At 36.9% G+C, this 20906-nt stretch overlaps 1 protein-coding gene across 1 annotated transcript in view; it reads left to right on the top strand.

Annotated features, from left to right (window-relative positions):
• Positions 1–465: 465 nt before the first annotated feature.
• Positions 466–20906, top strand: part of LOC121315385 (protein Largen-like) — a 56030-nt gene continuing 35589 nt past the window's right edge. The window contains exon 1 of the mRNA XM_041249441.1: positions 466–743. Coding sequence (XP_041105375.1) covers positions 606–743 — 138 coding nt within the window. The 5' untranslated portion in view covers positions 466–605. The remainder of the gene's footprint in view (positions 744–20906) is intronic.

The raw sequence follows: 20906 nt of genomic DNA on the forward strand, positions 1-20906 counted from the left end.
GCTGCGGGTTTGTGATTATGCATATGACTCAGAAAAGGCACAGAGATTGCTTGCAGTTTGCAGGATTTTTAAAATGTCTATTCTAATCTTTGGTCCCCTGGTTTTCCGTTAGCAATATTTCATACTTTTGGTTTTCATTTTGAAACAAACAAACAAATTACAGAAATCAAATCGCTAAATGTGATGGGTATTAACACAGGACTTCGGATAGACTTTGGAAAAAGGAATGCAGTATTCCCTTTTTGGAAAGAACGTGGATTTATACCTTGTAGGACACATATGTGATGGCAAACCTTTGTTCAACATAATTAATCAGTTATATATATATATATATATATATATATATATATATATATATATATATATATATATATATATATATATATATATATTATTTTTTATTTTTTGTATTATTATTTTTTTCTAATTCTGCAATGCACTCTCGCGCAGGCGTGTAGGGTGGAATTCTGCAGCCCTGGTTCAGCGCAGTTCTGTTAAATGTAAAGTATAGAACATAGACCCTGAAAATGCGGGGAACACACTTTTCTGACTGCGATAAACGGATTTATTCTTGATCATAAAGACCTCCTGACTTGTGCCCAAGAATGTCAGGGAAACCAAAGGCAGAATCGTCAGAGGGAGCAGCCTCCAAAACCAAGGTAAAAGAACAGATCAAGACAATTGTGGAGGATCTGGAAACTGTCCTGGGTGATTTGAAGGATGTGGCTAAAGAACTCAAAGAGGTAAGTGTTGTTTTTTATAACCTGGTTAAACTTTTGTAATGTTACCGACCTGATTAGAAGTTGTTTTACATCGTGTTTTTTTTTTTTTTTTTTTTCCTAACAAATGTAGAAAATGTCAAAAGTGTAATTTTACTGCTGATAACTTAATACAAGTGCGTTGTTTTTAATTGTGTATTTGTTTTAGTCGCCTGTTTCTCGCAAATTTATCGCCTTCCTATGTGCGTTTAGCTTTCCTGATGCATTGATAAGTGTATAATAATATACCGCTAGCATTAGGACGTGACCAGGTTCTCTTGAACCAGTGGCTTGGGTAGAAGCAGTCTAATTTACATTATGCTGTGGATATTAAGAACCAATGCTATAAGTCACTTCAAAACTCGCTGTAGCCCATGCTATCATGGTTATACAGATACAAATAACGATTGATTAAGCATTTAATTTAATTACAGCATTACCAAAGCTATTCTATAACAACATTTCAAATTCAACCCCTCCTCCCCCTCTCCCGCCCCCTTCAAGTTAATAAGCAGTCTATTAACAGTTAAGCGGCTGTTTTTAATGGTGTTAGTCTGGTCCTTTTTCACCAGTCCCTATAGTAATACAATACGTTTTATGAGTCGCAGTGTTGCTGTGTTGTTCCAGTTAACTGTATTGAGAAATTAGTATAATTGCAATGTAAATGTTAGACATACTGGCCCTGAATATCAAAAATGTCTTCCCACAGTCCGAAACTCGCGGTCTCCCTCTGTTTTAACCCGACTCTTATCTCAAACGCATTTCCATTATAAAGGTAAACACTTTTCTGCATTTTTTTCAATTTCCAATTTACATAAAGGTTGTGGAATAACTATTCAGTGTTTAAGAGAAACCTGTATGTTAATGACTCAAATGACAGTTGTTACGTCATTTCAGGATTTCAATCAGGACACTATCACCATTAGTATAGTCAGATATTTTTATTATTTTGCACGGAGCCTGTTTGAAATAGGTTCTCATCTCCATTAGGACTTTGAAACAGGTGGAACCACTATAAACGGAAAATACTCAATCTGACCACATCAACCGTTTTGATTTGTGCACAGGGGTGTATTAATTAGGTACTTACTTCATTTACATAACATTCATCATAGTGTCAGAATAGGGTTTTGCGACTGTTCTCATCCTTCCTGGTCATTTTTGATTTTGGCTCGGAACACAAAAAAAAACAGTCAAAAAGTTAAAGCATCACCACAAAAGCCCTCCCTGACGGTCGGAAAAGCTTTGATATTCAGGGCCATTGTGATGAGTGGGAGAGGCTCAGTAACGAGCAGCCAGCGCTAGATAGTGGTGCCCACCCACGGCAGAGCGCACGGGATCTGGCTGGTTCCCAAAGAGCGCCCCGCTGGAGAACCAGAACAGAGATGTTGGCCAGACATCTTCCAGCAGGCCAGTGAGACCAGCCTGGCCAAGATAGAGCCCACTGCGGCGCAGCTGCAGACGGTGACCTGACATCTGTCACCGATACGAGGGAGCGGGCTACTGTAGCTGCACCTGAGTGAGACCACTTTTTATCACAAGGTCCGGATCGCAGACATTCAAGACCAGTGCATTATCAGGCTCGATTTCCGGCAACAGGCGAAAGGACTGGAGAGAGGAATGGAGAAGTTTGGTGTGGGGCTGCTGTTACTCCTGGACATGCCAGAAACTGCACTCGTCTCTGCTGGAACAACGACAAGTGCCAGTCCTTTGAAGGGCTCCTGCAAATGACGCTGACCAGTCATGATGCACAGTAGGAAGAGGAGAACAGTGGCAGCAGTTCCATGACAGGTGAGGACGAGAGCCACCCTCAGCGAGGCGGTGGAGAGCATGCACCAGCGCAGCAGTGAGGGGCTGGATGAACGGGAGAATGGCCAACTCTGCATGCTACTGTGAGAGTTGAGCACCTCTGTGCAGTCAAGCCGGAGGATGGAGGACAGACTGGCCTGGACCCCCAGCCGGGAACCACCATGCCGGCTACCCCTGTTTAGATGTGAGTCAGTGAAGAAAACCATTTAAGAGATGCAGGAAGTGGGTATAATCAATCCGTCCAGCAGTTCATGGGCTGCACCGGCAGTACTGGTCGGCAAGAAAGACTGGGGTCTTCAGTTCTGTGTAGACTACTGACACCTAAACACTGTCACGGGGAAAGACTCATACCCGCTGCCCCGCATCGATAAGTCCTGAACCTCATCGCCGGGTGCTCATCATTTAGCTCTCTTGACATGCACAGTGGCTACTTGCAAGTGGAACTCTCTCCCTACGCCAAAGCCAGGACTGCCTTCTCAACATCATGCTCTTCAGGCTTGTGCAATGCTCCGGCCACGTTCAAACAGCTGAATGGAGAGGGTGTTGGACGGCATTCCCAGGCAGGCGTACATTATGTACCTAGATGATCTACTGGGGCCCTTTCTCGGGGCCCTGCTGAACCTGCAGCAGGTGCTGAAGAGGATCCAGGTTTCTGTCCTGTGACTGCACCCGGGCAAGTGCCATCTGTTCAGGCGCCAAACCACTTTTCTCTGCCCACCTCAGTCAACATGAAGCAGCTCCGCAGTTTCCTAGATCTCGCTTCTTACTATCAGTTTGTGAAACGATTCGCCACCATCGCTAGCCCCCTTCACCTCCTCCTTGAGAAGAGCACCCACTTCGAGCCTCTACCGAGCATGCCTTCTCCCATCTGTGCCATGCCCTGACCAATGCTCCTGTGCTCACTGACCCATCCACAACAGACCCAACGTTTCTGTCAAGGGAAAGTGTGTTTGAAAACAAACAGTGATGGTATTTATGCGCTTTTGATGCCATGGTAACCACACTCACTTATTTCTATTTAAATATATTCATGTGTCTGTCATGTCATTTACTGCATAGTTAATGATGTATTATGAAATGGATATGTTCTTTTACCTGATTGGTCAATACAAGGTCCTTAATCTCTGGTAAAAGACTTCAAACTATGTTTAATCACTGTATAAAAACAGAAAAAGGAATAGAGTGTGTCTTTACTCGACTATTGTAGCATTAAAATTATGCGCCACCCCCAACCTGTATTTTTTGGAAATGTTGCAGCTAGGTTAGCTTATTGAATACTATTAGATAGACAAAAACATGTCCGCTCTGTTTTTTCCATTTGCAGTAAGGTAGGGTTTATAGCATTTATTTATTATGTTTGATGTGCTGTCTCTCAGTACCAGAAACTGGACTCTCTGGACTGTATTTTTTATGTTATACTTTCATTTTCCCTGGATTAGCCAGCGCTAACGAAATCATGCCAGTGTTTCAAAATCACTCAGTGTAGACTAGCCTGATTGATTCACGTACACAGGAAAACATTTCTTTTTAAACGAACACAGTAATATGTTGCATTAGGGAATACACACAAACATTGTATTCCTTCATTTTAAACACCACGATTGTTTTAGAATGTTATAGTGTTAGATCACCGCTTACAAATAATTGAATAAGTTTAGTTCAGGATTTAAAAAAAAAAAAAAAAACTTTCTGGCGAACTGCATTACTAAAAACACTGCTAACATATGCAATTCAGTAGTGAAAATTTTAAAGTTAAGCATTATATTTAAAGGCTGCATTTCCAAAACAAATGGGCCACTAATGTAGATACCCTCCTCTTACGTGCTATTAAAACATAACTCTGTTTCAAGCCAAGTCTCTGCCAAAACAAAGCCTCAGTGGTCATTAAAGAAGAACTTAAGATATTTTACTAGCAAGAGGAGGCCATTTGGCCCATCACGCTTGTTTGGTTGTTAAAAATCTTGGAAAGAGAGTAAATTAGACAAAAGACTACAACTGTACTTACTATAATAAACTGCAAGTACTTTTCATTGCTTTCATGCTGAACTGGACTGTTGTGTGACTCAGAACCTCTGAAGTTGAGGCGTCACATTGATCCTGTTAGGGAAACCAAAGTGCTGGCAGTGAAGTCTGTATTCATCCTCGTCTATCCACCGCTCATGCATGCAATTCAGAACACAGGATTTTCACAGCTATCACATTACATGCACATAAAATATGGATTAACACAAAATCCAAAGAATATAAAAGCACCGCTAACATTTGACATGCGGTAGAGTTTTAATGACACATGTCAACAAATTTTATTTTTGTGCTTTCTAACAATGCACTGTAATGACGAAGTAACAAGTATCAATGAACTCCCTTTTGATCAGCTTCTAGTGCACTCCTGTTTTATGTGTTATCTTTGCTTTGACTTGGAATTCACTTAAACTAAAAGAACGGAAGAAACTACAGTCAAAGTGAACTTCGGCAAAGAGATCGGGGTTGACTTCAAAGATATTTCAATAAATTGCTGACATTTCCTCCATTTGTTTTTCACTTCTTTAAAACACGTTCATTATTTTGATTGTCCTTCTTCAATCAGATTGCTGTTGTCATTTGGCTGAAATCCAGAATAGTTAGACATCAAGATTTAATTTTCCCAGAGCGTGCAGGGTAGTTGAGGTAGCTAAGTGGAAATGAGTAAGCTTAGTTCATATTGTTTTTAAAGCACACAATTAGAGTTTTCTTTTAAAAGCGCGAAATAAATAAATAAATAAAACACAGCATCGAAAAACAGTGATACTTCGGTATTTTTATTTTACCACGATATTAGGTATCGTAGGATTTTGGTATCGTGGGTATCGATATACTGCGGAACACTAATATACAGTGCCTATAGAAAGTCTACACCCCCTTGAACTTTTTTCACATTTTGTTGTGTCAGTGCCTCAGAGTTTTATGCATTTAAATGAGGATTTTCCCCACTTATCTACACACCGTACTCCACACTGTTAAGGGGAAAAAAGTTTTTATTAAGAAAAAAATTATATATTAAAAATACAAAACTGAAAGATCATAATTGGATAAGTCTCCAACCCACCTGAGTTAATACTTGGTGGAAACACCTTTGGCAGCAATTACAGCTGTGAGTCTGTTGGGATAGGTCTCTACCAACTTTGCACACCTAGATTTGGCAATATTTTACCATTCTTCTTTACAAAACTGTTGAAGGTCAAGTTCCTTGGGGAGTCATGCCACTAACTAGGTCGGGGTCTCTGACTGCGCCACTCAAGGACATTTACCTTTTTGATCCTTAGCCACTCCAGTGTAACTTTGGCTGTGTGCTTTGGGTCGTTGTCATGCTGAAAGGTGAACTTCCGTCCCAGTTTCAATTTTCTTGCAGAGGGCAGCAGGTTTTCCTCAAGGACTTATCTGTACTTTGCTCTATTCATTTTACCTTCTATCCTGACAAGTCCCCTAGTCCCTACCAATGAGAAAAATTCCCATATGATGCTGCCACAACCATGCTTCACAGTAGGGATGGTGTTTTTTGGGTGATGCGCTGTGTGGGGTTTGTGCCAAACATAACGCTTTGCATTTAGGCCAGAAAGTTCCATTTTAGTTTTGTCAGACCACAAAACTTTTTGCGTACTTCAAACGGGATTCAAGGTGGGCTTTCTTGAGTATTGGCTTCCTTCTTGCCACCCTACCATAGAGGCCAGATTTGTGGAATGCTTGGGATATTGTTGCCACATGCACACTTTGACCAGTCTTGGCCATAAAAGCTTGTAGCTCTTGTAAAGTTGCCATTGGCCTCTTGTTAGCCTCTCTGATCAGTCTCCTTCGTGCTCGGTCATCCAGTTTGGAGGGACGGCCTGATCTAGACAGGGTCTTGGTGCCATACACCTTCCACTTCTTAATAATCGTCTTGACCGTGCTCCAAGGGATATTCAAGGCCTTTGATATTTTTTTATACTCATCCTCTGATCTGTGCCTTTCAACAACTTTGTTCCGGGGTTCTTTTGAAAGCGCCTTGGTGCTCATGAAATGTCTTTGCTATGAAATGCACTACCCAGCAGGAACAGGAACTGTTGAATTTATCCTGAAATCATGTGAATCACTACAATTTAACAGGCCACTGGAGGTGGAGGCCACTTAACTTGGTGTGTGATTTTGAAGGCGATTGGTTACACTTGAGAGAGCTAATTTAGGATTGCTATTACAAGGAGGGTGGACACTTATCCAACCAAGCTATTTCAGTTTTTATTTTTAATTACTTTTCTACAAATTTCTAGAATATTTTTTTGACTTGGAAGTTGTGGGATAGGATGTGTAGATACAGATATGCGTAGAAAAAACAAAAAAAATTAATGCATTTTAATTCCAGGCTAAAAGGAGGCAAAAAGTGAAAATATTGAAAGGGGGTGTATATATATATATATATATATATATATATATATATATATATATATATATATATATATATTATATATATTTGTATCTAGTTGTCAAGCCGAGGAAGAAACAAACTGTAAAACTCTGGCCTGCTGAACCTGGTTGTGAAAATAAACTATACAGTACAGTATGTGCAAAAAAAGTGTGGGTGTTTTGACCCATACTTAAAAGTGTGACAATTACAGTTTTCTGTAGACAGCTAAGGAGCTGTCCAAAATTATTATTTTCAGAAAGCATACAAAGCTTGTGCTGGGAGGGGGGAGGGGGTGTCGAGAGGCAGTGTATGCTTTTTGATTAAAAAAAAAAAAAAAGATGACATTTTTATATAGCTTGAAAAATTGACATGCCTTTTTGAAAAAGAACTATAACCATCAGAAATGTAATTTTTGTCACAGTAAGAAGGTCCTCTTCTACAGTATTTAAATATCCACTCTCACTCCTTAAACAGGGCAGCAGGTATCATGTATATTTTTGGCAAATCTAAATCACTTTTGTTTGTCTTGATGGTTTAACCTCTGTTTTTGTTTTTCTACAGACTGGCATTATGATTAAGGATACTAGGATGTATATTATCTGCTGAATAAAACTAACCACAGTAATGTAAAAAGAAATACAATCCAAGACAGAAATCGGGTATTTAAGCTTGATAACTAAATTATGTGTCTTCGGAAAATGGCTGGTATTTAGTTCAGTTAGTAAATTACAGTTATAAGGTATGATGAATGCTGATCTTTAAGGGCCCCTTAAGGGTATTTTCTATTTCTCTTGCGTTACTCAGCCCTGCTATGACTCATTTCCAATGATCCTCCCAAATTGTAGCCAGAAGATGCAACTCACATTTTAAGTGTAATGGAAACCCCACAGGCACAATCCAATGACACCCTTCACTGGCCTGTGAACTAAGATGGCTGGAGTCAGGTGACTTTTTGCTATACAGATTATTAAGACACAAAGCTTCCAGATGTTGCCTTTATACTCAATATACAGCTCTGTTCTGTGATTTTGTTGATCATGTTTGATCGTGGGTATTGTACAAGAAAAATAAACGCTTTTGTGTCAGTGCCGCGACATCTTGATGCCTCATATCTCAGATTCAGTGACTTCAATGGGCATTTAACAGTACTTTGGCCATCGAACACCACACAGAAGTCTGTAATAGTCTAGAGAATAATATACACCCAACTGTGCGTAATAAGGCTGTAATTCTATCAAGGGTTTCTGGTGACATGTAAATCACGAGAACACTGGATTAATTATTTTGGTAAAAGAAAGAAATGTGTTTGGAATGATTTTATATCTGAAAAAGTATGAGATTGTCACCATATTTATTAATGGTACAGTATACATACGTTTACCTATAATACCGTCATAAGTGAAAAGCACGTAGAATTGTAGGCTAAACTAGAGCATTTGGATATTCCTTTAAGTGGTATTAAAAGGCTGACAGATATTTTTCTGTCACCATTTTTTTTTTGCATTTTTTTCCCCTTGTATTTGACTATAATATATGTTATGATGCGATACATAAACCAAATTCTGTCTGCTTGCCTGTATGTCTGTCTATCTGCAGTTGTTATTAAACTATATATTTCCTTTGCAAACTGGGTTAAGAAAAATATATTTGTTGCTGCCCTTTTTCCCATTAATAATAAATATTGGAAAAATAAGGTGATTTATGTCATCTTCTAGTATGAATACCCAAGGGCATCTTCAGTATAAGCCTGTATTCATTTCACACAGTACAGTTGAATATACCTGATTGAACTGATTATGTGTAATACTGGCTCACAGAAATTAAATACTATACTTAAATGTGTCTTGGGAACCAAGTTGTATTTTAATAAGCGACTTAAGAAAACAAAAAAAAAAAAAAAAAAAAAAAAAAGTTGTTTCCTAAATTTAACCCTGGTATTAATATTAAAAAATGCCCAGTATCTAATTGAGCAAGTTACAATATTCTCTGTGAGTGCTTATTTAGCCAAGCATCCCAGTACCTTAAACTCTACGCGATAAGTGATGCGAAGTTGTTAGCATTGTATTAAACAGAGTAGTCAAGGGATTTTGTTCAGCTTATGCTGTCCACTAGAATACACAGTTTCATTTAAGATTATGATTCTGTTTCGCAACTGTTTTTCTGTGTTGTCTGAGAAATTCTCTCTATACCTTCCAAACACAGTAAATAAAGTTTCTGAGGATCATTTTATTGCAATTTCTGTAGCTCCAAAGGTAAATAAAATAATAAAAATAAAGGTAATGACTGTTTTCCCTCGTCCCTTGCAAAAAATCCATACTAGATTGCATCAGTGATTGCAAGATGAAGGTTGAGTTTGGATTAAAGTACTACCTTCTTAATGTGTCTGAGATCCACGCTTATTCCATTATGCAGTCCCTAACATGAAAAATGATAAATGGCATGGAGTGTATTTTCCAGTTATAGGAATAAGCACTAACATGTCATTGTCCTATATGTGACCTTGGATACTGACACATACTGTATGTATTGCGGTACATTACAGATCTTCACAGTGCATTTAGTTTTAAAGCACGCCCGCCTCTGAAAGGACAAGTAGGGGGAGGTCTTTCCATCCTTAAAGCATTTCTGTGACTTTCCCCCTTTTGTATTGATTAATACTACAAATCTCTAACTAAATGTGGCTGTGTGGCTTTAAAGAGAAGGGGAGTGTGGGGCAGATGCTGATAAACATCAACAACAGAAAACTGTTGATTCGTCAACGAAACTGCAGTATATGTTTTTGACGCTGTGAAAGGCACTGGGCAGTGAGGACAGACACAAAATGTTATATTTGACAAACATTTGACAATGTCCCAGTGGGTTTCATTATAATGATGTTACATTGTATTATGTAGTACACATGGACTGGAGAGGAGGGCTATAGTGGAAAATTATTGACCTGAGGGAAGACTGTTGTTACCGACGGGGCTATAATGCCCGAAGCCGCAGTACATATTTAATATGAGTCAGTGACTGACTCAAAATAATGAGAGGCAAGGTTGGATAGTAAATATGATTTTATATACTGTAAAGCCATAAATATTTGCAAGCCTTTTATTATGCGTTTTTCGCATATGAAAACAAAGTAAACATTTTTGGCAAAAATGTTTTAGTGCTGTACATATGATGAAGTAATATACACTACCAGTGTAACAGGTCGCCAACATTTGTGAAGCAAAATAGATTTTATGGGTGTGATTCGCCAAATATTTTGGTTGCAAATGTTTATGGCTTTACAGTATTTTGTTTAAATATATAAAATGGCTTGGATAAATTAAGTGCTGGGATTGGCTGAACAAGATCACATGACCGTGCAGTAATAATTGTTTTACCACACGGCTATGACATCACAGACCAACTTGCTTACCTGATCTATTAATATTACTACAACTGAATAGTAACACTTATCTAAACAGTGTTTCTGTGGGTAAAAATGTTAACATACAACTAAAACAGCATTTAAATCACTCAACAATCTTTTTTTTTTTTTTTTTTTTTATCTCTGTCACTAAGAATTACACAACAATTGACAAATATACTGTGGTATTTACTTAGTCACTAAGTCTCACTCAGCATGAATATACTGTATATGCAGCAGTGGCATCTACTTATTAAACTAAATGGCACCTTATAAATCTGACTAGCGAGTATGCAATTTTTAAATTCAATAGATATATCTCAGCACTACCCTCTGATTTCAGAAACATATTTAAAACAAAATTAAAATCTCTCCTGCTCTCTGCTGACACAACCGTTGGGCTTTTAACTAAGGTTGGGTTCGGCATAGAATTCTGTTGTGCTCGTCACAGACGGGAAGGACTGCAGCACTGCACAAACTGACACGGAAGTCGTTTAGTCCACATATCATCCAATGCTGGTTTACAATCTAGGGAAATTATTGTGGTTACCGGCATCGGTGTGAAAACAGCCTCAGAAATTATTGGTGAGCTTCTATTGAAGACCGCAAAGCCTCATTAGGATCATTTCCTACAAAAAAAAACAAAACAAAAAAAACACTCGGAAGCCCCTCCCTGGTGTGCCAGTGCAGTGTTTGGCTGTTCCATGAATCCTCCCTCAGATGTGGGAAATCAGTCTGCTTTCAATTCACAAATGTCATTTCATCCCAAAAATTTTACTATAAATGACAATATTCAATGTAATGTTTATGGCAAATAATAATAAAAAAAAAAGTACAAAATATATGTTACAATCAGTCTTCAGGGACAATTTTATCACAGTGGAAGGATACATAATATATTTCTTATTTTTCTTTTAAAAAAGCTACTGTAGTTTGTGTAATTATTAAAAAAACAAAAAAACAAAACAAATGTAGCTGTTTTATAAAAGAAATAACCCACTCCAGGATGTGTGGTAAATCAATTCTTACTGCACTTCCTGGGTGGTTGAAGGCCTAATAATGCACCGAGGGCATACGGTAAGAATTGTCTTACTGCACACCCTGTCGTGGGTTATTTCTTACATAGCTGGTACAGCATAAGTAAATAACATAATAACATAAATAAATAACAGCAAATATTTTTTAAGTTCATACCGCAAGTTTTTTCTTTCTTTTGTAGTATTATAATGTATTTTCTGTTCGGTTACAAAATCGCCGTTCAGCAGTTTTTGGAGGGCGTTTCTTTAAAAAGGGGCGGGGCGGACAGTGATATGAATGGTGACATGACAGACCGAGAATATTGCCTGGTGGTGTAAGGATGTGAAGGCAGTAGTAAAATCTATGTTTGCTCCTATGATGAGGTTTTAACCAATCACAGCCAAAATTTCCAATCTCTCTCTCTCTCTCTCTCTCTCTCTCTCTCTCTCTCTCTCTCTCATATATATATATATATATATATATATATATATATATATATATATATATATATATATATATATAAGAGACAGATGTATTATCCCTTTTCTGAGCCTATGGCATAGCCAAAAAATAGCATTTGTTCTTTTTTATTTGGCTGGAAGATACTGGGTTTCCTTCCAGATAAAAAACAACACTTTTTATATTCAATTAGTAATCTGTGCCATGAACATGTCATTCCTAGGGCAATGCAGTAAACCTGGCCTCCAGTGCCGATTACTGTACTTCTACAGCTTGCCCTGCTCTGAACTGAACTGTTAATATCACTGCTGTAGGGCTTCCTTTTTGCTATCCTGGTATTTTGTGCAACTCCACTTTGCTACATTGACTAAAAGCAGAGCTCTGTTTAACCTAATCTAAACAAAACATACATCGCATCAAACAAGACAACACAAGAACATTTTTTCTATATAGTGGAGGCAGTTGTATATACATAGGCCTGTACATCCATACATTTGCATCACACTTCACATTTTCCCATATAGCTGGAAAACCGCTTATCCAATTGGAATGAAACTTGGTATTAATATTACTTAGCAAAAGTTATTGAGAGTATTATTCTGGGGAATATGTGAAGTTCTCTGTCTGTCCATACATTTGTCCATCCGTATGTCACACTAACATTTTTGCACGTATCTTCAGAACACAAGAACATATTCCACATACTAAAAATCGGTTTTTAATATACTTTAGCATACAAACATATCATTTTCCTACCTAATGACATAAGCATGCCACTTTTATTAAAGTATTCATTTCTTACTCTGTACTATTCTGTCTTGCTAGACTTCCTTCACAGATGTGGCGTGGGATGTATGCTACTTGTTTACTTGTTTTTAAAGGTAATGGGTCATTTTTAATTAATCGAAAAGGCAAAGGCATGTTGAGGAATAAATTACATTTGTAGCAGTAGGAAACTCGTTGTAAATATTTTAGTTGCAAGAAAGAGTAGTTCAAATGTTATGAGTCATTTCTTGCTCATATTTTCATTTCTCTTTGAAATTGTCCATCAAAAAAAGATTAATCCAGTCACTATATTTTCAGAGAAAACCTCAGAGAATAGAACCACTTTTTATGTTTATGAACAGTGACATTTCCCTCAATCAACACGATCTAGATCACAACCTAACCCAGTAAAATTCACTAAAAACAGTAAAAACAGCCCCAAACCACACAACACAAACAGCAGTTGAGAAATATTCTATTCTGTTAACAGGTGGAAAAGGAAAAATGATTAAACCAGAGACAGTGTATCAGGGTGAGGCTCCCCTGTAAAACTGGTCCCTGCTTCCTTCAGTTCCAGCCATGTGAGAATGTCAAAACTTTTATCATTGAATTTATTTATTTTCTTTTAGTATTTCTAAATGTGGCACTATTGAGGGTTTTTATAGTTATGGATGGATTACTAAGCCTGTAATTAGTTTCATTCCAACTGAAAATGATACACAGATTTTTCTATTACAGTGTTATCTGGATGCACCAAGTCATTCCTGTAAATACATTGCATCATGTCTTATCTGCCTCAAATTATTTTAATATTGATCTATCTTTTTTTTTTTAATGTAGAATATCTGCAGCGAGTCCCCACGCAGCACAGAGGTTCTGACTGCATGTGAGCGTCCTCTGACGTCACACGTCTAAAGCCAAAATCACTTTTACGCCGAGCAATCCAGAGGAGAAGTGGGTGGGCTACTGATCCTGTAGAACAGAGATCAGCCCTGCTTTTTATCCACTCTAAATGTGCTCCGTGTGGCCAGTAGGGTTCACTGTTGCGCGATGAGAAGCAATCCCTGCTGGTTTCATATCCCTCATCCCGGGAGCGTCAGAGCCAATGTGACGCCCCCTTCAGTGTCACCAGCAAAGTTCGGCCTCTTTGCACAGTCCGGACGCGAACTGGCACCGTCCAAGCTGTATGACTCATCCTGCGCTCCCAGCGGCAGCGCTTTAACTGGATGATCCACTCGGGGACCCTGTATTGATCTATCTTTAAGGCCACTGATTGAGATAAAAAGAGTTCAGTGAAACTGTCCTAATTTGTGTTTTTATTTCGGTGTAGCCAAATGTCACAATGAAGCACAGGTTGTCCCTTTTCTGAAAACAAAAGTGACCGTTAGCCCTCCAGCATCTGCCCTAGTAGTGCAATGGATGTAATGATGTGTGTGCGCCTGGTTTGTGTTTAGGAGAAGGTGTCCAGAAAGTTGTTGTTTTGTAATTATTCCAATGTACATTATTTACATTTGTGGCAAAGTGGTTAATAGTGTGCAGGTGCAGGTGATTAAAGAACTGACAGGCAATTGTAATCCAGGTGCAAAGGTTTGTTTTATTCGTTTTGTCCCGTGCCTGGTGGCGAAACAACCAATAAATAATAATGGTGGCATGTATTACTTACGTTTATAATTTCCAAGCTGGTCCCGAAATAATAGTCCCGTTACTGCATCCCCACATTAAACATGAAACACATACACAAGTCTCTTTAGTGTGTGAAATAGCGATTGTGGTACAATATAAGTTACTGTGAGACAAGTGAAGTGCTGTTCCGGGATTGTGCTGGTAAACAGCTCTGGAACGTGCTAGCTGTCTAGTGATGCAAGTAACAAAGTAGACAGTACAAAACAAAACCCTCACGATTATTTTCAAAACAAACACAGCTCCTTCCGGGTCACTTTATAATAACCAAAATGAAGGAACAGATAACATTGCTTCAACGATTGCAGCCTCTCCTCCAATCCGCGGGTGCCACATAATTTCTCTTCCAGGTCAATGAGTTAGTGTACCGAAGCTCTATCTCTTTTCTACATGACAGACTTCCTTTTAACCCTTAGAACAAAGTATCAGGCCAAGTAGTCCAGAGTACTCTGTTCCCGTTACTTAGCACCCTCACAGGTCGGGAGGGAGATTTATCACCAAGAATCGTTGTCTTTCTGTCACAACATTTTATTTGTATCATCTGTTATGCTCAACATGTAAGCAAAGGAGTTGAACCTTAGGCAAAATATAAAGTTGGAATCTGTCTGCAATGCAAGAAAAAAAGGCTAATTTAGGGACAGCAGAAAGACGGCTCCACTTGGATCACTAATGTTGTTGCAACAGCGTTTTTGCTTTCATGCTACTCAACTGGAATGTTGTAATCACAATTATTTACAGGAAACTCTACTTGCCAGATACCAGATGCAATACACAAGTCTCAAATCTCAGAGAAGTCAGTGGATGCTTATTTCTGTTGTGAAATTTTTCAGCTTTTGTATAGCTTTAAATGGCAAGTTTGATATTACGTGTTTTTCATGTTTAGTTTTTGGTTTCTGTAGCTCAGGGATGTAGCAGACGGCAAACCGAGAAGATAATACTCTTGACACATCTATGTACATGCAGTAGTGCCCAAAAGTTTTGAAAACATAAAACCCTCTTCTGTTTTCAATGTAAACTTCTCTAGTTTAAGTTATCATTATCACTAACAGGTGTTTTAAGCTTAGTTTTAAATTGCAATTTTTATGAAATTGTTTGCGTATTTTGTCAAAACAGAAACAACAAGTCGAATTTAAAAATAAATATATAAATAATTTAATTTTACTATATGTTTTTTTTTTCCCAACTTACAATATCAAATTCAAATATTCCATCACGAAATTTACCAGCCGGAGGACTAAATATCAACCGCAGGGCTCAAATTTGCGTCCTGGGGGTCACCAGTAAGGTCTGATAACCTTGTCACTGCCCCCAGTTTGAAAACCTCTGGTGTAAAAATGTGTTTTAGATACCGCATCTTTAATCCGAAATGTGTTCCAACCCATTTCTAGAGAAAATAGTCTGTTTCTTCAAAGGGAATAACAAGTGAACACATTCAGCTAAACTAAACTAAAATCACAATTACCAATTATTTGCAAAGATATCTATTTACTACTACAGTACCATTTTATTCATGCTCCAGCTAATATGATTCATAATGTTTGCTAGTTGAAACCCTCCTGTGAAAAAATAAATAAAAATGTAATATATTTCAATTGAGAATTCCCTTAATGTAGCATGTAATCAAATAAACAGTAAACACAAACTAAATAATGAATATATAAAAAAGAAGTTGGAGGGAAAAGATAAACCAATACTTAAATCAGTCAAAAGAAGGTCAGTCCCAAACCTGTAACTGATGTTTTTGTTTTTTAATTTGGAGTTTGTTAGCAATCAAAACTGATTTTGTATAGAGATTTCCCATTTACTAACTCACAACTGCCAAAGTTGCAGTGGGACAGAACTTACAGTTGCACACCCCTAGTAGTCATATCTAAAACAACCTTAATTCAGAAATCCAGCTGTCCAGCTCGTTTTCTCTCAGTTTTGAGAATGATAGAAAACACACATAGCAAATTAAACAGGTAAAAATTAAATAATTACAAAATGTAGATAGTGTTATTAAGTATCCCTTCATTAAATTATCTGTCTTCTCAGCAACAACAACGATTTAAGATGTATGCCGTTTTGTTGGCAAAATGACAATTCCTGGTAAAATAAAAAGCTGAATTCCTTTAAAAAAACAGACCTTAAATATAATACGTTTGTTAAATGAAGCGAGGAAAAATATTACTGGAACAGCTGTGAGAGCGTTCAAGGATGATGTTTCGCAGGGTAACAGAAACTGAACAAAATGGAGCACTGTGGTCTTGACTGTAAATAGGTATAACATTGGGAATAACTAGTGATAAATATGTTAATGAGGAGGCAACAAACATACCCCCTTAAAGTGTCCTTTTTATACAGAAAGATTAATTACCATTGAAATGATTGTAAACTACTCCCAAAGTAGTGACACCAGTGCTGAAGAAGTAAAGTTCTACAAAAGACCAACAAGGTATCTCAGATACAAATAGACAGGTCCAGTGCAGAGGCATCGAAAGTGTAACTTTCTATTCAGAAAAGAAAGTAGAAATTAGATTTCTATTCTTGCAAGGTTGATTTATGAAAAGCTTAAGAAGGAGATTAAGTGAGAGGTTATCCTTGGGAAAATTGAAAGTGTGAGACTGTCTTTTGGATTTAATTTATTACTGCTTGCAAAGGTGTTCAGAGAAAATAAGAGTTGTTTCAGTTTTATAGAAAGCCTATGATAAGTACAGAAAGATAATGAGTGGAAAAAACAAGCAAAATACTGAGTGGGTTTTTAATAGATGCTAGAGATTCTACCATCTCTAAAGTTTATAGGCTTTCAACAGTAGTAGACACCAGTTAGTAGGGCCTGATGAAATCGGTTTTATTTTTTTGTGTATTCTGTGTTTTTTTTTTTCAGTTTTAAAAAAATGTAATTCTGTGTTTCTGTTGTTTTTAAATCAAAATTGTTTAATACAGTGACAACAGTTAAGTAGCCTAATAATTATGTGCAAAAATCTTCATTTAGAATTGGATTGCAATGCAAAAATTATGATTTGACAGAAAAGATAACAACAATGTAAACAAAACATTCTGCATTTATGCAGTTCACTGTAACTTTTTTCAGAGGGATATCGGCCTCAGGCACCACAACAAAATCTTCAACAATTTCCTCACTCCTATGTGCAGGTTTCATACTGTCTGTGACCATGGTTTGTAGTGCTTGGGAGTCTCGCTGATTCTCTTAAGAACATAAGAATATAAGAAAGTTTACAAACGAGAGGAGGCCATTCGGCCCATCTTGCTCGTTTGGTTGTTAGTAGCTTATTGATCCCAGAATCTCATCAAGCAGCTTTTTGAAGGATCCCAGGGTGTCAGCTTCAACAACATTACAGGGGAGTTGATTCCAGACCCTCATAATTATCTGTGTAAAAAAGTGCCTCCTATTTTCTGTTTTGATTGCCCCTTTGTCTAATCTCCCTTTGTGACCCCTGGTCCTTGTTTCTTTTTTCAGGTCGAAAAAGTCCCTCGAGTCAACACTGTCAATACCTTTTAGAATTATGAATTCTTGAATCATGTTGCTGCGTAGTCTTCTTTTTTCAAGACTGAATACATTAAATTATTTTAGCCTGTCTGCATATGACATGGCTTTTAAACCCGGGAAAATTCTGGTCGCTCTTCTTTGCACTCTTTCTAGAGCAGCAATATCCTTTTTGTAGTGAGGTGACCAGAACGGAACACAATATTCAAGATGAGGTCTTACTAGTGCATTGTACAGTTTTAACATTACTTCCCTTAATTTAAATTCAACACTTTTCACAATATAGCCAAGCATCTTGTTAGCCTTTATTACTGTATATTCTTCATACTTAATGGGTTTTTTACATTAAATGATCTTTGCAGGTATCTTTTCAGGTCCAGTCATTTGAATGTTGAAAGCATTTGCAGAACCACCCAATTCGTTGAAATCATCAGGGATCTGACTTATGATTCTCGCAACTTTGGTGTTCTTGTTTCATTTCTAAGCTTTTTAGCTGCTGATTTTCCCGTTGCTAAAAGCCTTTTTGACATTCTGAAAGGCTGTTACTAGTGAGGTAAATTCGCATGCAGTGTAGTGAAAAAGTAGTAGTTAATGCCCGCTCCTCAGCACGGTAGCTGTGAATGCCTGCCCTTTACTGTACAAAATGCACGTTTCAAAAGTTTCACATTTTCTTTTCAAATACGTAATTTCAAGATTAATGCTCTGTGGCAAATTCTTTTTTTTTTTTGTTTCTTTTTTTCGCTGTTAATTATTCTTCTTTCATTTTTTTTTTTTTCATACAACACTGGATTCCTCGTTATTATTTTGAATCTGTGAATCCATTTGTGTTCTTGTTAACACAAATTTCATAAGGCTCTGTTAGGGTTAGGGGTTGGAGCAGTAGTTTAGGAAGTTACTATTGCACTGAAACTATATATATATATATATATATATATATATATATGTTTGTGTGTATGTGGGTGTGCAATTTAAAAAAAAAAAAAAAAACTTCTTGTCCAAGGGACAAAATGCTAGACGACTCTACTTGTCCCCTCCCCGTCGCACAAAATACATACAAAAAAGTTGAATATAACTTGTAGGATTTTGGTTTTATTTAACAGTGAAGACAAACAATCAATCAGTGATTAACAGGGGTGGATGTAGCCTTGTAGCTTGACTGGTTCACTAAATTCGCAGTAAGCAGTACTTGGAGTTATTTAAATATAAAAAAGCTTCTGCCTGTTTTTTTTTTTTTTGTTTACTCTTTCTCTATAAGCTGAATTCAACTGATGTACAGGTGTTTTAGTTTGTTGCATCACAGATACAAAATCATTGCCAACTGTTACTGCTGCTTTGTGGATTTCTGATTTTTTTTCTTGACGTTTTTGTAATGGCTGCACCCCAGATTTTTAAAGGTTGTGTATAACATGTCAAGTTTCTCTGCATTCTGTGGTGTTTCTACTAAAATGCATGCAATGTTTATGATAGGCTCCATCAAATTTTGCAAAGACAAAATATCATTTTCTTTTGTTTATTTCTGTGATACTTTTTTTGTTTTGTTTTTTGAGAGGGAAACATTGAAAAATACACACATAAATGAATTAATACATAAACACATTGCCATGAGATGTATAGTCTGTATTTTATTTAAAAATAATACAATATTGTACAGATAATGTAATTTATAAGCATTTAGAGGTTTATTCTGACTTTACGCGCTGGAAGAATGGCTTACATGCCGATATATGGTGTTGTAAACCTTTCTTCCAGCCTGTAAATCTTGCCAGTATAGACCCCTTAATTTCTATCATTATAAACATATTTGCCAGTCTTCATGTTTCAATAGTTGCACAAATTGATAGACTGTGCATGTCCAAGAAATAACTCATATCGCTTCTGTTGAAATCTAGTAAAATAAATGTAAATATGATAAATGGTAAACTAGGTTAGCAACACTACATTGAAAAAAAAAAAAAAAATCTGTAAATATTTTGCAAGGGAAAGTTTGTTTTGAAATGCTTCGAAACAGTAAACTTTAAGTTTTTTTTTTTAAACATCCCAACAAATACATTCTTGACCACAACGTTTCTAATCTGCTAATACATTAGCAACTATGGTGTGTTTTTATTATTATTATTTTGTACCTTTACTAGATTGCTGCATTTAAATGTCAGGTTAATGTATTAAGAAAGCAGTCTCAGTTATTTGCTAATTTACAAAATATGTAAATAATAACTTTAAAGATTAGTCTGTGCCTTGCCAGAGGCTCTAAGGGCAGCCCTTTCAGGGTTTTTGTTGTAACCAATAGAAGATCCGCTTTTTCCCACAGGTAGCCAATCAGAAGTGATAGGGATGGGACTTAAACACTTTAACATGTTTGTGTGTAGGTGCTACAATTCTTGCGTGGCTCTCTAGAAATGTACCTGGAGTGTTTTTCTAGCAACAGAGTGAACATAGGAAACATAAATAAATAAAAATGATTTGTCCATCAGGCAAAGTACAATGGCAAAACTTGTTGTCCGGGCATCAGGTGATATGAATTGCACTGTTCTGTATATATAAATTCAAATTCAAAAAAGGCTTTGTTGGCATGACAATATTAAAATTGAGTTTTGCAAAAGCACTTACATCAACATTGAAAAAAATACATACAGATACCCACAAGGCAAATAAAAAAAAAAGAAAAAAAGAAAAACATAATAATAAACACCCCAACTTAAATAACAAACAGAACTGGAACGCTCCTTCCCAAAAATAATATAAACCCATCCCTCCTAGTACAGAGTGTCTACATACTCTTCCGCAGGCTGTGACAGGCATGTCTATTCACACAGTCGCAGGCAAAAGAAAAACCACATATTTTGATAATTTCTAATTGTTCTATTGAAAGATATTAAGTAGTGATTCAGCTTTATAATAAAACAACACAGTTTAACATAACCAATTCCATACGTTGACAAAAGTATTTGGGCAAGTAACATATTTTGTATGAAACCCATTTGTTGCTAATTATTGACAGTTATCTTGATTGAAAACCTATGCCTGATGATAAATTGTAGAATAAATAAATACACAATTATCAAGTGCTGAAAAGTAAATTAAAAATGTGTGATTCAAAAAAGAAATAAAAATGGTTCCAAC

The sequence above is a fragment of the Polyodon spathula genome, chromosome 1 (assembly GCF_017654505.1).
Source record: "Polyodon spathula isolate WHYD16114869_AA chromosome 1, ASM1765450v1, whole genome shotgun sequence".
Taxonomy (NCBI): Eukaryota; Metazoa; Chordata; class Actinopteri; order Acipenseriformes; family Polyodontidae; genus Polyodon; species Polyodon spathula.